The sequence below is a fragment of the Saccoglossus kowalevskii genome, chromosome 17 (assembly GCF_978046115.1).
Source record: "Saccoglossus kowalevskii chromosome 17, keSacKowa6.1, whole genome shotgun sequence".
In the NCBI taxonomy this organism is placed as follows: Eukaryota; Metazoa; Hemichordata; class Enteropneusta; family Harrimaniidae; genus Saccoglossus; species Saccoglossus kowalevskii.
The window spans coordinates 30,213,745-30,231,587 of NC_140657.1; the positions used below are offsets into that span (position 1 = coordinate 30,213,745).

General features: G+C 36.4%; 1 protein-coding gene across 1 annotated transcript; it reads right to left on the reverse strand.

The window, feature by feature from the left end:
- Positions 1–2,941: 2,941 nt before the first annotated feature.
- Positions 2,942–17,530, reverse strand: LOC100366508 (TNF receptor-associated factor 2-like). Its single transcript, XM_085492303.1, has 8 exons — positions 17,369–17,530; positions 8,983–9,310; positions 8,188–8,272; positions 7,973–8,071; positions 5,234–5,398; positions 5,077–5,148; positions 4,607–4,693; positions 2,942–4,146 (listed from the first exon to the last, which is right to left on the reverse strand). The coding sequence occupies exons 2-8, from the start codon at positions 9,153–9,155 to the stop codon at positions 3,136–3,138; spliced, it is 1,692 nt and encodes a 563-aa protein (XP_085348429.1). The 5' UTR covers positions 9,156–9,310; positions 17,369–17,530; the 3' UTR covers positions 2,942–3,135.
- Positions 17,531–17,843: the final 313 nt, after the last annotated feature.

Sequence of the window (17,843 nt, forward strand, 5' to 3'; positions counted from 1 at the left end):
CACTCAAAAAGCCCTGGATTACTAAGGGACTGCTTGTCTCTATTAAAAATAAACACAAACTATTTTCTAAAACAAAACGACATTCTGTCAGCTCAATAGTACATAATCAGTATAAAAAGTACCGTAATATTCTCTGTAAACTGTTGAAAGCTGCCAAAAAGTCGTATTTTCGTGACAGATTTTGCACCTCCGCTGGCAATAATAATAAAACATGGCAGGCCATTAATGAAATAATGAATGGAAACATGTGCAAAGCTGGAACCCCTCAAAAATTAAAATCAACCACCAAACCAGATGAATTTGTTACAACCAGTAAGGATATTGCACATTTGTTCAATTCTTACTTTGTTAACATTGGCCCAAAGCTTGCTTCGGAGATTACCTGTAACACCAATTTTAATGACTACCTTGGCAACAGACAATCAGAGTCATTTTTCTTTCGCCCTGTCTGTGCACACGATGTCTTAAATGAAATTGACAAATTTGACATTCGTAAATCCGTTGGTTATGACGGTATTCACCCAAAACTTGTGAAAGTGGCTGCTGAATATATTGCCGAACCAATCGCCTATATTATAAATTGTTCCTTGTCGAAAGGTGTATTCCCTGACAAACTGAAAAAAGCACGGGTGACTCCCATTTTCAAGAAAGGGTGTGCTTATGAAGTTGGAAACTACAGGCCGATTTCCGTTTTAATTGTCTTCAGCAAACTATTCGAATCATTCGCTAATAAACAGTTGTGTGCCTTTATGGACAAATTTAAAATTCTTTCAGAAAATCAGTACGGGTTCCGAAAGCAATATAGCACTAAACTCGCCTTAGCTGATCTCACAGCTGAAATCTCAAAAAGAATAGATGAAGGTTTTGTCACACTTGGTACTTTTATAGATTTGAGAAAAGCTTTCGATACCATTGATCACAGTATTTTGCTAGCTAAACTACAACAATATGGGATTAGAGGGTCAACTTTGAACTGGTTTAAAACTTTTTTGGACGGTCGGCAACAATATGTCAGTACTAAAAACAATGATTCTGACTGTGAAACTATTTCCACAGGGGTACCACAAGGGTCAATCCTAGGCCCTCTTCTTTTTTTAGTTTATATTAATGACATTTCTCGATCATCCCCCCTTTTTTCATTCAGACTATTTGCTGATGACACCAGTCTATTTTATTCCGTAAAAGACCGTTCTGTAAACCTTCACACACTTAATATTGAATTAAATAAAGTTGCTACCTGGTGTAAATCAAATAAATTAACTATAAACATTGACAAAACAAATTTCATGATTTTTCAGACAGCTCAAAGAAAAACAACTATTGAGGGCGTATTATCAATTGATGATTTGTCATTAAGAATGGTGTCGTCAGCTGTTTATTTAGGTGTCACGCTTGACTCAACACTTTGTTGGAGACCCCATATCGATAACATTGTTAAAAAAATCAGTAAAACAATTGGGATAATCTCATACTTGAGGCATTATTTACCAAAATCCATTATGATATTACTTTACAACTCGTTGATTCTCCCACACATTGCTTATTGTATAGAAATATGGGGACACACTTTTAGCACATATATTGATCCAATTTTTAAATTACAAAAAAGTTTGTCAGATTAATTTCTTTCTCAAATTTTCGAGCAAGTACCACACCACTTTTCCTGCAACTTGGCATTCTTGATGTGTATAAATTATGTAAGTACAATACATGTTTATTTGCATACGATTTGAAAAATGGCCGCCATGCACACTCTCTGGATCATTACGCCTTATCAATATCACATCCATACCATACACGATCAGTAACCTCTGAGAAACTTGCCACACCACAAATTAATTTAAGTTCAACTAAGAAAAGTCTGACATTTTCTCTTGTAAAACATTGGAATGAGCTCCCAACTTCGTTAAAAATATTAACTTTACGAAACTCGTTCAAAACGGCATTAAAAAAATATCTTTTAACTAATGTATAAATACATGCATTATTGTAGTATATGTATTAGTATTGTCTATTTTTGTTTTCTTCATTATTATTGATTATGAGAGTTTGTAGTCTCTTTACTTACTTAATTATGTATTTATTTATTTATTTATTTTTAACTTAACAATATAATTTTTTTTGTGTATCACTATTCACAACAACGTATATTTTAACAGTTGAGTATGGTTTTGGGGCCAGGGACTAGATTAGTTCTGCTAGAACTACCTCTCTGGTCCCCACCAGGAATAATATATATATTATTATTATTCATTCAGATAAAGTTCCCTGTACAATTGTCTCTTTTTTCTGGTGGAATAAATCTATTCTATTCTATATTGTTCTATTGTTCTGAGTATGAGCTGAATGTTCCTTGTGTAATGAGCATGTGCAGGAAACCCAGGTGTACTGCATTTGCATAAAAACAAGAAAATACATTACATAAACCATAACTAAATTTGTGCTCTCCTGGGTAGTGCAACCACCGCATATCGCATTTCATGCTTGTTGTTTAATTTGTGCGAATAATTGGAGTAAAGTATAGATTGATAAATTATCTGCGTTTCGTATATTAGCAGATAATTGCTATCTATTCGTATGTAAATTATTCAGGTGCCATTGCACCTGTTCTGACTAGTTATTGGCTAAATAACCAGGTGATCATGGGTATATAGTAAGAAGAGTGTTCTATTGTATTCACTCATGATGTATTTTTTCTTATTTATATGTTCTTTTTTTAATATGGATGATCCCCGACATCCACCCCTAGATACATCTGACATTGTGTCGGGTACAGGTTTCCAGATGTTTTCCCCCTTAATGATTTTTTTTATATCTGGTTTTCCTGGGCCGTCAATGTATTCGCGATGGGGATTTATCATCAATTATTCCGTGAATATTTACATATGTAAGGGATACTTGTAATAAACGCGTGTGGCTCCTGGGTACTGCAACCACCGCATTCCATGCTTGTTGTTTAATTTGTTTAACATATCATTCAATGTAATTAAACTGCTGAATCAGACTGTTCATAAAATCTCGGATACTTTTACTGTTGTGTCATGAGGTTTGCATTGCATAAAAAAATGAATTTCAGAAATATGTTATCATACTTGGATTGAAATAGCAATATTTTTACCGGATTGGTTAATTTAGTCAGTTAATTAAGTCAGTTGTGTCTACAATTATACGAATAAATGCCACATCGTCTTTGACGTATTCGCTTTGACCACGATCTAAGGCATTCAGTGGCATAAACAAGGGGCACCCGGATGCGATGTTCATATCTCCTGTTGGGCGTTTGAATGAACTGGACGAAGGGTCTGGTCGAAAAGCGTCAATCACATGCTCCCTGTTGGATTGATCCAGCCACATCAAAGTGACTTTCTGACGAAATGGCCATTTTAAGATTGCGTCATACTCTCCTTTCATCACTACAAAGAACAAAGACACGTGATTTCCCTTGCCCATACCATCACCGTTCAAATACACCCTAGCACATAATTTGTAGCCATAAGGACTGGTGAAGAAATGCGGAGAGTATATTGAAGTCGTGCGTCCTGAAATTGCATCACGTCTCTTTCTAGCAAAGTCACTAATTTTCCATACTAATACTCCATCATATGTTGTCATCTCAAGCAATTGAATTCGTAAATCTTGTTCAGCCAATGATACATCCTTCAATGCGATTATACGATCCTGTGATCGGCACTTATTTTCTAAATCTTTAATTCGTTGTTTGATTTGATTTTCCTGACGTTTTATAATCCTTAGTTTCTCGTCGTTATTTTCCATTTCGCGCGAGAGAACAGCAACCATCCCTTCATATGTATTGACTTTACGCTCTAATACGATAAGTTTAGCGAGTAATTCTTTGATTTGTTTCTGTTTACTATCGATTACGTCTTTCAATTTGTCATTTGAATTTCCCTCCGAAACATATTTAGCATTCCGTTGCAATGATACTTCACATTCTTTTACGCGTTGTTGTATTGTTCCAATTCTAGCCCTATTTTGCTCTATTATGGGATTTAATTCATTGATGTGGGCTCTGTCGTTCTGAATTCTTGATATCAAGTCTTTGGATTTAACTGTGCTGTTACGAAGAAGCTCTAAATGATGTTGAACTTCGTTCTTATTGTGCACGGACTGTTGACCTTCCTCTACCTGTAACAAATACATACGTTAATAATGTTTGTATAAAAGAAATTACATAATATAAATAAAAAAAACTGCGATGTGAGGGTTTACTGACCAACTTGATTGGTGAATCGGTGTTAACCTACAATAGATTAGCATATCGCAAATCAATCATAATACTGAACGCCTAGTTACCAGAAACGTCCCAAGTAAATACTAACTCGTCAACATATATTCGCAACGATGGTATATATTCCACAAAATGTTTACGTTGATACAATACTGCCAACATTTATTTATCCAATGTATTTATATCGGCGTAGAGCAATGCGTATTCAATCCGAGTCCATTTCAAGAATTATTTGCACCATCAATTTGAAGTGGTTCGATGACTACCAAAATTAGTTTTTAATACAGATGTATAAAACAAATTATGTACACATGTCAGTATATGTCATCCGGGTATTTGTGGAATAATCATACTCACCATTATTGTGCATCCAATTGGTTCGTATTCACATGGCTGCCTCTTTTTCGTACAGTCACCAGTTGTAATATCTTTATGTTTTTCAATCTAATATAATTTAATTTTTAAACATAGCTGTTTATTTGCGCAAGGTGCCATATTTAATTTAATGTGTAAATGGTCGTAACACCTTTGGTGTAATAATATTTAGTCAGAAATGATACATTTCTCAAAGTAACAGGCCGTATTCATTATGCGAATTGTCCTTAAACATTTGTAATTAAAACAGTATTCTTCACCCAGTTGTTGAGTGTGTGCCACTGAAGAATAACATAGTCTCTAGTTACATTAGTAGGTAATCAAATCGTAATGAGATGAACTACGATGCGATGCCAAAAAGTGTGTAAAACTGTATAATTTAACATAATATCGTTTCACTGTTTGAAAGACAAACGTTGCGACTGACATATGTGTGCAAGCATAGTACTTACCTTCTCTCTCAATAACGCAACACCACACAAATCACATGAAACTTTCATTTTCGGGCATTGATTCTGGTGAATCTGAAAATATGAAACCAATTTGTCAGTTTAAACGTAATGTGATTTTGAATATTCAATTCATATCTACTTATGGGAACTCATTTACCTTAAGATTGTTATAACTATAGTCTATATCACAGTATGTGCACTTAACCATGCGCATGTAACATTCTTCCGTTGTGTGTTTTTCTAGGTGTTGTCTTTGTATTAGCTGGGTGCACCCTTCCAAGGAACAAATAATTAACTCGAATTTACAGCTGTCAACGTGCCCCTACAACGAATAAACAAAGTATATGTTATTGAAATGAATTGCAAATTCAATACCGCATAATACAATTAACAGTGATTAGTACCAACTAAGAGTAATTAATAATCACGTTACGTCACAAACACTCAACATAGGAAGTCATTTCTAAAAATCTGAAGCAATGATCGATATAACCAAGCAACGGTTCGAAATTACGCATCTGAAAAACCTTTATATGAACTGTAGTGTTTCCAAATTTAATATAGTTTATGTTTGAGAAGATATGTATGCATTGTAGTGTACGCGCACACTCACATATTTTCTCTGTTTTAGTTACGCTTGACACGATAATCCCAACTCATTCTCATCACCTCCAAACTTCAATATTCTTTAGTCTTGGCTATTATATCATATTGAAATTAATGTGATGTACGTGGCGACTTGTATATATTATCTAATAATAGTATGTGAAGGCTACGGATTCATTTTACACCGCAATTGATACCAACGCTGCGTTGCGATGATTTGCTACTCGCGCTGTCAATCACTTGGCTAGTGTATAAATACGTCTGTCACTGTAACGCTATAAGTTACAGCGTGCGTAATTTTGCGGTACTTTACGGGGTATTTTCATCCTACCATATTAGGAAATGCGAATACCAAATATGGACTGATTACGCGCGTAAACGTCCTCTAATAATAAAAACAAATAAGGATGCCACCAGGGTTTGACCGGACTCCACACAAAGAAGTTCGCTGATTCTGCTCTAAACGTTTAGAATTTCGGCATTCCCATGATGTATACTTGGGAGGAAAAGATATATAATAATAAGGTTATTACGGGGATATCTCAACGTATGCACTCAGACTGCATGTCGCTGCGCGTCGGTCGATACTCTCGCTGTACTGTCTCCATGCATACTTTGAGGTATCCTCGTAATAACCTTATATTATTACACGGCGTTATCACACGGATAACCATAATTTATAGGATATAAATACGTGCAAGTGTGCTATCTACTGATTTCCATTCCATTTCCACAGGCGTTGCTGCAGTTTTCCAACGAGTGTCATAGAAACAGAACAGCTGGGCAGTGTAAATAAACGTAATTCATTCGAAATGTTTTAATTATCACATTTTAGTACAAAACGTAATACAAAATGTGGGGAGTTCATAAGCTGTCAAGTTAGTGTAACGTCGTCCACCTGAATTGCCATGATATATGGAATATTATAATAATAATAATTACCGAGCTGGAGGTCAATATTCAGTTTTGATGATTGAAAGATGAATGTATTGACCGAGGCGCAGTCAAGTTTTTGCTTGTCAGTTCTACATGCACTTCGGTGCATCTACCACAGATGGAGATCCACAAGTTTGCAGTCATATTTGTTGTACGTCACTTTTCTTATAATTTGTAGAACTGTCAAGGACCAGATTCCCAGTTACGGTACGACATTGTCTTGGAGTCACGCTGCCACATTTTATCTGCAGGGGAGATTATGGGAACCACGCTTCTACTCTTTGTGTACTAATTTGCAATTTACATCAATGGTTTTACCAAAACATGTATTTTTTTCGCTCACAGAGCATCATGCAAATTCCGTCGCTGTTCTGTGTCTTCCAGATCGACCACCCCAACTTAGGCAGTATCCCATGTCATCATCGTAAGAAGGGGAAATCACAAGTGACCCTGTAATTTATCTGCGTTTTGTGCAAGTGTGTTTTTTTTGCAAATGACGTGTATCATGCAAATCTGCACATAGGCACATAAGCATTCAACTGGTATTCACACCCGGTTCGAGTACCATACAGTTTTGTCATGGCTAACATACAGGAAAAAAACAATCACAGTCTGTATGGCAGATATACACCATACAATGCATTATTTTTTACCAGCATGATTGTTGTATTATCAGTTCGCCCTCAAACGTTTGTTAGTCACTGCCAGTTGCTCACACTGTTTATTTTCTAGTGGTGACATTAACAGCAGTTGAATCTAGAAGATATTTCCCACATGAGCCAACCGCTGTTGAGGTCCACGATTGAATGAAGGAGTGTCAAGAAGAACTCCACTCATTCTATGTTTGGCTTCAAATGTGTTTACAAGGTGTGCTCGACAATTGTATCTCAACTAAATGCAGGGTGCATCTTTGGGATGCCTTCGGATAGACGACTGGAAGGAAAACGTCTTCAGCATTCCTGTATTCACTTGCAACTAACTTACGTAGAGATGAAAATAGATATGCAGAAGTTATGCAGTATCCCTCAGACAAGCACTGCACGAATATCAGAGAAAATGTCATACTAACGATGTCCCACAATTCACAACATTATGCAAAATCACGTGGATTGTGGGAAGGATGTGAGAGCCCTCTAGTGCTGTATGTCTCATTTCACTCTAGAACCCATCGTTAAAGAGGAGTGTGTCTAGCAAGAGATACCACCCACAGGTGTAGAGAGTCACTAGTTTGGATCATTCACAAATGTTGATTGGAGTGTACTTCCTGTAAAACCCACCTTTAACAGTGTTTCCAATGATATTTTGAAATTCAGTTTTTATGTTTGGTTCCATAATTGACAGGTAAGACACTCACCTCATATTCGCGAAAATAACCCGTCCAAGTGCAGCCACTATTCACACACAGAACGTTCAAAACTCTCATTTCACGCGCAATGGCTCTATCTAGAAAGATCTAAACATAGTGTAAAAATAAATACATTACATTCATATCAATGTAATCGACAAATTGTATTGCCCATTGGAATTGTTGACGAATTATTAATTGATATTTGTTAAATATAATCTTACTTTATCGAGTGACAAAATATAGTCATCTGAATTGGGATCCTCTGAGTAACATACAGGACATCGACTGGTTATATTATCACTAAAGCTAAATATAATAATGACATTAGCTGTGTTTAATGTACATCGCATGAGTTTTTAGACTACATTACAATGCACGAAAACTTTAAATGGAATTGATCTCCCGCTCATGAAGAACTATTCCCAATTGAGAATAGTGTCTGAAAATAAAATCATTGTTTATGCACATTCATAGTGTATTACCTGTGCCATAATGTATGTGTGTATGTTCGCAATATAACTCAAAAAAGATAGATATGGCACACGTGATCTACAAGATATGGTTACATTTCCGGGGTCAGAGCTCATGGTACAGTATATATATATATGAGTAAACTAAAATATAACTACAATGGTAGAATAGCCAGTGCCTTCAAACAGACTATATTTTCAGCTCAAAGATTTTTGGCTGTTCATTATATATGTCCAAGAGGTGAATAACTATGGCCTTAAAACTCGCCATTCTTATTTATAGTCAGTGCATTTAAACAAAGCACACATGTTCCTTGTGCGAGTTCAATACTTAGTTACTTCTTAAGGACAATAGGTATGTGTATGTGTGTGTTCGTAATTTACATACAAAAGAAAAAAATGGCTACTGCCTTCAGACTTTAAGAACTTGTGACCTGCAAGTCTCATTTGCATTTACTGGGTCAAATGGCAAATTTGGACATGATCTATTGACTCAGTCGTTTGGCAGTAATAAAATAAGTCCCCCTGGTGACGTTCTCGACTTACCTTATAAGATTATCAATGCAATATCTGCAGAATCTGTGCCCGCATATGCTTTGTACTGGATTATTTAATATGAGTCTACAGCTCATGCAAAAGTATTTGTCAGAGTGGTCTCCCGCTGACAAGATTGTTTTGGGGAAGCCTCGCCCCTTCGTTCTTAATCTGCTCAAAGCCATCACATTTACCACCTTTGTGTTTAGTACGATTTGATTTCTCCGTGTTTTTTGGTGAATGTCGTTGGTTTTGTGCGATTACATACAGGGCCATCTAATTGGCTACAACGGATTTTCTCGGGAACAGAAGACAATTGGTATACATCTATAAGTTCAATCTGTATTTATAAATAAAAAAATGTATGATTATTATTTTACATTAGTAGCGCAAATGCTATGTGATATGACAATTTGTGTTTGATCATGAAATGAGATAAAATCTTCCATCTAACTGTCATCTACTTATCAATTGTTTAATGTGGATTGCTGTAAAATAATTAAAACTCAGTTCTGACATTGTAACATGTTTTACTGCCGTCAATAACAAGTTTTGTGAGTAAACAACTGGGTTTTCCGACTGAAATACCCAGAGTTGCTACTCACTTTTTAAACAAAGACAGTGTTGTATGCCCGCACATGATTGGTGATTACATTATTTCAAGATTTGAACGCGTGTGGGCGCACTGCGATTGGGGTTGTTTTTGAATGAATAAACTTAGTTCGAAGAAAGTTCCAGAACTTTCCCCCAGGAGCGTGCATGAATTGCAGTAATACACGAAAGGCAAAGGTTATTGAACTTATAGAATATGCTGATAAACTGAATATTCGTCTTTTGGAGCCCAACAATCGTGAAATATCGAGTAAGCCCCCTCGTACTTTGCAACTTTCACAAAGTACCAGGGATTGAAATAAACATTACCAATAATAATTATGTGTACATGACAAATGTTTATTTGTTATTTTAATTTCGTTCGCTAATCATGATATTTCTGTGTTTTGCGATTCCATGGCTGATATCTTCAGGTTCACGTTTGCTGTTATCGTCACTGCCGTTGTACATACAAATATAAACACGGCCATTCATTGGTTTTGTTATCAGCATCGATCATATGTCTCCTGAAAATAAGTGTGGCAGACTAAACGAACAGTGAATGCGCCAAGCAAGTTTCAAAATGAAATAATATCTTCTTACATCATGGAAAGGTCATGGAAAGGTCATAGAAAGTAACGTCCGAAAGTCGGAGATATTTCGCCAGATTTGTTTTATTGATTGTACTGGATGAACACCAGTAGCATTGCAACTGTTAACCTTTATATATGCATGTTGGTCCGAATCTGGAAATAATACGCTTCCCGCACGATGCTAATGAGATGCGTACAATGTGTTGTATTAATTAAACCCAACTCCACGGGCCGAACACCAATGTCATCCGGGTACTTTGCCCTCTGTTGTGTTCTGGCGAGACCCGACAACTCGAATGTCGGGAATTGAAAGACAATTTGAACTTTTGAGCTATCTATAAGAGGCGAAAGGAGAGACGTAAAAAAAGAAAAGTTATTACCAAACGCTTCAGCGTGGTATTAAGATTTTGTTTTCAGGCTTGGGTGGTACCAAGGTGGAAAATGGTTGCACATATGGGGGGTAATTCCTGGAATTGCAATAGAGAGGGTTCAGGCCGAAATACATATATATAGTGTTTCCATGTTTCGTCTGATATTTCTGTGGTATTCTGCTGCTGTAAATAATGCAAGATTTGTTTCGAAATTCAGTGTGTTGTGTGCACTCCAGGGTTATTCGTTTTTTTGCTCAAAATACCCCTATTTTTTAATGGCAGAGTCGAATAGTTTCACTCCCACTGGGAAATCTGCATTGTTACTTGAATGAGAGCTAACTAAACACATTTTCCAGACCGGCCAATTTTAACAGCCTGTCACGTGATTTTAGTCTGAATGTCAACATCAAAAGAGGCTAATCCATTTACGCAGGTATAACTGGGAATAGAATATGTGAGGGATTGTATCAACAGAGATGTGTAAAATGAAAAGTAACATCTATCCTTCCTTTGCAACGCTGAGCATTTCTGTTTTAGTATACTGGTTTGAAAATGTTGAATTTGCATGATTTGCAATGTGTTTTTTTACTGAAACTCCCCTATTGATCGAATCCCGGGTTTGAAAGAGAACGGCACACCACGTGATTCGTTTGAATACAATGGTGAATGCACGCAAGCATGACTTACGTTGTCAGCAGTAGTCGCTGAGCTTCACGCTACAACTTCACTTGTGATGTTGCTTGTTAGCCGTGGATTGAATTAATCTTGATTACCGGTTAAAATGTTGCTTATTTGGCGTTGGTGATCTTTATTTGGAACTGGGTAACGTCGCCAGCAGAAACCTCCTGGGATTTTGATGTTGATGGTTGCGCCTCCATGGCAATCGCTAATTTTACTGCGGGTGGATCTTCCAAGAGCCCTTCGGGGTTTATAAAACTCATTCAACATACATAAAGTTCTCTCAATCGTAGTAGTCCATGTGATGTACACCTAATATGCCAAACATGTTGCTGAACGATTTTGCCAATGAAAACAAGCCGGTTGGCGATCCACTCCACTAAAAAAAAACTAGCAATATGTTTTCGGCTGTTGCCATGGTAGGACATGAACGTGAAGCTAACGTCCGTTTATAACTAAAACCGGGCACCGTATACAAAGTTCGCAAAAAAACATTCAGTCCTTAGAAGTCATTTTATTTTATTGCTAGGACGTATGCTGTTGTTAGGGATTGGTCAGTTACTTCGGCCTGGGGGTGGATCAGTAGGGGGGTTACCCTGTTTTTGATTTTGCGAATGGGGGGGGGGGTCACCCTGTTTTCCACAATTCACACACGCGCTTATGCATATATTTTTTTAAATTTTATTTCAGAACAATAGATTAAAAAGTTAATCGTACAAATGTGTTCTTAATAATAACTATTACCCATATTGCCTATAAATTTGTTGATGCAAAAAATGTTATAGGCTAAATATTTTGGGGTTGAAGTTGACAAATAACTAACAGATTATGCAATGCGGCAGAGCCCCATGCAATTATACAGTTAAGTTTTGAACACATCCCAAGTCCATGTGATATCAGATTATTTTATTTAAAGTCTGAAGTCACCATTGTATAAGATATTTACTGGATTTATCCAATTGTAGCTGGAGACGGAAAAACACAGCAATTAGTACAAAGAGCAGTGACAGTTTTTGTTCAGCAAATCAAACAAGTTAAATGGATTCATGTATATAAATAAATAGTTTTTTTGTTTTTTTAACTTTTAAATATGCATATTTTGCTCTGTAAAACACCAAAATCCAACACAAATTTATACAAAAATCAAAGTGTCCTTTGTTTTCATAAGCACAGACTGTGCTTCAGGTGTAAAGCTTTCCTGGTCTATTAGTTTTCAAATTAGTTTTCAAACCGCCTAGATTCAAATCCTCTTTTCCTATCTTATAAGGGCGTTTATCAAGTGGGTACTCCACAGCTTTGTTTTTATTTACTATCTTTAGCAGCATAGATTTCCCTACTTCCTGCAGCCTTTTCTGTAGTCGTTTTTTGGCTTTATGCTTCCCCTCCCCTCCTAAGGTGACTGGTCTATTAAATGCAAACACTACAAATTACGGCAAACCACGATATTTTCAATGCACATCATACATTTTGTAATCATGTCAGAGTCAAAACTGTTAATGTTTCTTTGTTTTTCGGGGGGGTCAGCATGTTTTAAAATATAATGTTAGGGGGTCGCCCACTTTTTGTTGTTGATAGGGGTGGGTCAACTGAGATTTACAGCTGACAAAATGGAATCTGCCGACCCCCCCCCCCGACCAGAGTAACTGAACAATCCCTTAAATTTATTATTTCCAACCGATAGTATTTTCTAGATTGCAGGCAGCATTTATAGTTCATTCAAAGTTCAAAGTTGTGTCGGGATTACGTTGATACAGTGTAACAATGTCGGCGTCGGTGATCTCTTACCGGTGTGCAACATAGCCAAAATAAAAGACATGAATACAAGACTAGTGGGAGGTAATAAATTTGGGGTCGAAAGTATTCAAAAAACAGTTTTTGGCTGTTGCCATGGTAGCTGTGGACCAGGATTGTTTTGCCAATTAGTGACGGTATGACCTGCCTGTCAATTATAAACAAAATTAGCCAAGCCAAAAAAAATCTCAGTAAATTGTTGCCCACACTCAAGCGGATTAGAATGAGCTACGTCCATACTTTTTAATCATAGAAATGTAGGGTGTGATACATTTGGCGTGAAGGTATTAAAACATTCAGTTGTTGGCTGTTTCCATGGAAACGGTGGTCAGAATTTGTTTTCAGATTTTACCAATAGTAACTTTGTGCCCACACTCAAGCTGAGCAAAATGAGCTATGTCTGAGGTGTTGTATCCAAAATTTGTAGGAGATACATTTCCTGATAACTAGGGTGAAGGTGTGACCTACCTGCTAAGTTTGAGCGAAATCGGCCAAGCCAAACAAATCACAGAAGAATTAATACGTGAAAACACTAGAAATCACACACACACACACACAGATACACAAAATTAAAGTGATTTTAAAGGCAATCCAAGTGGAGCGAATCGCCAATACCATGTTCATTTGCATATTGACCGTGAAAATACCAAAAACATCATTGCATGGGTGATATGAAAATTAGTTTTAGTCAAAATAAGTTACTGCTTAGAAGTACCATTACTGTTGTTCAAATTTCATTTCACTCGGCAAATATATTCATGTACCCAAACGTAAAGTATCGTACTTCTAAATATTGTTTATTTCTGCCATGTTTCGAAAAACGCTACTCTTGAACGGACTACTTTATTCGCTCTCAGACCTCATTTGCATATGGGGTGTGGAAGTACCGATTTTGATTTCAGGGACGAATCAAAATAAACTGCAGTATATATGTAATAATGTGGAATACTTCCTTTCACTGTGAACATTTTTCCGCTAAAATAAATTCCAGTGAAAATGCCATTTCCCTCATACTCTATTGAGACTTGACACAGCACAGTGAAAATTTGATTCACACCGTATGCTTGAAAACTTTTCATCGAAAATAAATTAAGTGAAATTCTGTGTGATTTCATGAGAGTTGAAAATGAAAAAAATATATGACACCCAACACTACCACTCCATACACAATGTAACCACACCTCAAAAACATCTTTTTAACAGTGTATTCTATTTGAATTCAGGAGAAATTTAAATAAACAAATTATATGACAACGAACTTAATTATAATTTCAACCTCTAGTTCAGCACTAATTAAATAAACTACCTCGTCTTTATGCCAACTTGAAGTTATTCAATGCCTACACCAGTGACTTCAAAATATATGTTTCAATTCCAGGAATTTCACTTGCTATTAATTGTATGGGAGTGCCAGTCTTTCATGAATTTCTATTGTCATGTCAATTTCTTGCGATTACTCGGAAAATGAAGCTGTAACCACAGACCACAGTGCTGCAACTAAATCCTGGTATAAGCACCGGTTAGGCAGTCTTGAACTATGCATGTGAAGCCAGCTGAGAGGTATATCCAATCCTATAGATTTCTCATTGTTTGGTAACTATTTGCTGCAAATGCAACAAAAATCAATATAAAATATTACCCACACAGCATTCCACAGGTTACTTGTATATACTATATTCTTTGTTAGACGGAAGCTCGAATATGTAAAGGTCACTTACAGTGGTATTCATAAGATACGGCTCTGATCTGACAGTGTGAACGCTCTGTCATGATATATATTTCATGTGGTTGCCATGGCATCTACTGATAGGGGTTAAATGACGAGGCCAGTCAGCTTAATAGTGGTTGCCATGACAATTACTGATAAAGGTTAATGATGAGGCCAGGTGGCGAACTAGTCGAAATCAGCCGAGACATCTCATGAGTTTGCAACTTTTAAGATTACAGAGTACGGTGGTCGTAATTCTAAACTAATGTTGTTTGCGATTCTAAACTCATGCGGTATCTTTGTGGAATGTTATTGCAAGACTATTAAACCCATAAATATAAATTAGCGTTGACAATATGATACTGGTTTTCTTAATAGATTGACGATTAATCAATTGATTATGATGTGTAAAACTTTCATGTGATTGGTTGTTTGTTGGAAGGCAAGGCCTTGAAGTCTCTTATACTGATTGTAATTGGTTAAGGAGTGACAAGTAATAAAGAGTGATTTAAAGCTGTTTCGGGTGAAAGCTGGGGACAAGCAGAGAATCGTTTGGACATGAATGGAGCTTGTGTGTGTTTTTTTGTGAGTCCAGCGTGGGGAACAATCGAATCCCGGTTACCTAAGTGAAAGGTTTTCAAACATCAAAAAATATCTATCATAGCTCAATAGAGTGTTGGCTCGAGCCGAACTGTAATTTAGTGAGTTGTGACCTTTCGTTATCAACATGAGACTGGCGCTGATCCACGATAACCAGAGTAATATTACATCTTGTAACTTGTAAATGTAGATGTAGATACAGGGCCCTGCTTTGAACGTTGCCGTTACAACACGGAACGGGAAATCAGTTAACAGGTAGTACAAGGAAGTCACATCAGCTGACATTACTTTTCTTCGGAATTTTCCCTGAGATTTAAATACATATTGAAATAATAGGAAAGAATTCTACCGTCATTTTAACAGTTTCCTGTCGGATTTACTTTAAATTCATATTTTCATTTTAAAGATAGTTCCTTTTATTTCATAAACAATCCCCACTTTATGCTTACTTTCCGCATACAAAGGTATAACTGCGAATTGTCATTTTAACTTGAGCAGTAGTGGCCGCGAGCACACTATATTTAGCGATTTAATTCAGTCATTTCCAAACTGCTTCTCGAATTCAAGTTAGCTCGTTGCATTTTGTTCGTGTCTGACTCAAAAATATATCGTATATACGCAAAATAATGCAACAAAGAATGGTTTCTAATGATAGAAAATATGTATAGTAATAATATTGTAGAAACTAAGTTTGTACGGAATTTCCGTCAATCACGTCACTCAGTCCGGGAACAATAGTGCGTGATTCTCGGCACAAGCTGAGTTTCGCATGATTCAGCTTCTCATAAAAGAGCTGTTCAAACAGAAGTCGGAATTTTCGAATCCTTGACGCGTTTTTTTTTTTGGGGGGGGGGGCAGTTTTGACTCGATCCAGCGTAACTTTCTAAACACAGTAAATGATAATATAAATTTAAGAAGAAGAGTTACATTATCTAATATTAAATAAATGCACTAATACAAAAGTGACAGTTAATGAATGCCCCCATAGTTTACAATGTAGTCTTCAGAGTGATTACCGGGAACTTAAAGGGCGGCAGTCGTCGCGCCGCGTCCTGTTCGATATGGGACTCATAGCGACGTATACAACGCGTGTAAAATACATTGTTTATTTACATGAAATTCGAACACGCGCTGCGCGACGACCACCGCGCTTTAAGCAATGATATGTACACCTTTGCTAGCGTGATTTGTATCAACGAAAATCTTGTAGCAGAATTATTAGGAATGTTATAAAATTCATTGGCAAGCATGCTGATGTCGATTTTTGTCATCAATAAATTTGCATTTAAGCATTTTCTTCATGTTAAGATTGGTTAGGATTATATTTCGTCTTTCTGCTTCTACCGATTATTTACAGTCGTCATTAAATCATGGGACAAGTTTGTGGAAGTCTAATTATATAATAATACATTTAATAATAATAATCATTGACGACGCCTCTCAGCTAATCATTTGATGAACTGCACATATTGTTCTCTGGCGTTAGTGGTCTGTCACGGCACATATATGTATAGTCATTGTGTAATGCTATACTGTGCATACAAAAAGCACCATGTATGACGCATATGCAAGTTGTTAAGGGCACATGTACCTAGTTTGCTAGTATGTATGATAGTTTGGGAAATACATGGAGTAATCCACTGGCATTTCAGCGTGACCGATGCAGTTTAGTGTGTGAAATGAATGACAAAGCTGTAGTTATTCAGCAAGCTGAGATGCTGTGACATTCGATCATAGCAAGAAGTCCATCTGGTGTAATAAATAAAGCACTTCTGGATATCTTTGATTTAATAAATAAAATTGTTATTTTGTTACGTATTCCCTGTGATATACAACATAATATATATATATATATATATATATATATATATATATATATATATATATATATATATATATATATATATATATATATATATATATATATATATATATATATATATATAACTGTTTGCAACTAAATCTAGGTTACGACTTACAGTGTAATTCAATAGATGCCGTATGAGGCAGGTGAATGCCAATACTACCGAGCTACGCTAAATGCCCATACGTTATAGTATACTCACCGTGGTTGAGCGTCAGTGTATACTTCTGTGTTGTTTCACTGGATTTACGTTAGATATTGTACACGGAAATGCTAGTGGATCCAATCATCGGTGAATACAGCTGCCGAAACAGTGTTGTGTTCACCATACTCTGCGCGAACCGACTGCCTGTAACTGATGGACCCACAATAATTTCAGTCACGTGACTCATAGTATGTGACCAATCACAACTACTCATAGGTCAATACTCTGGCTGTGTGTCAATAGCTTATCTCAGTATGTGTGTAGGTATGTATGTATGTACTCGCCAGTGCCTGTTTACTCGTGTTGGATCTTGTATAGTCGAATGTTGTTGTTTTTCTTTTGACAGGGCATTCTGTTGTTTTCGTCAGCATACTATTCTACATTCATTGCCGAGATAAAAAACAAAATAATCCTATAATATGTCATTTGTGTGTGCGTAAACGCTTTCATAGTTACATCATTGCGCGAATCA

Excerpts from the sequence above, each read along its gene's own strand:
- LOC100366508 (XM_085492303.1), bottom strand. The coding sequence starts at position 9,155 with ATGGCTTTGAGCAGATTAAGAACGAAGGGGCGAGGCTTCCCCAAAACA. Across the intron at positions 8,072-8,187 it reads ATATTTTGTCACTCGATAAA|ATCTTTCTAGATAGAGCCAT; the intron begins GTAAGATTATAT and ends CACTATGTTTAG. Across the intron at positions 4,694-5,076 it reads TTGCGTTATTGAGAGAGAAG|ATTGAAAAACATAAAGATAT; the intron begins GTAAGTACTATG and ends AAATTATATTAG.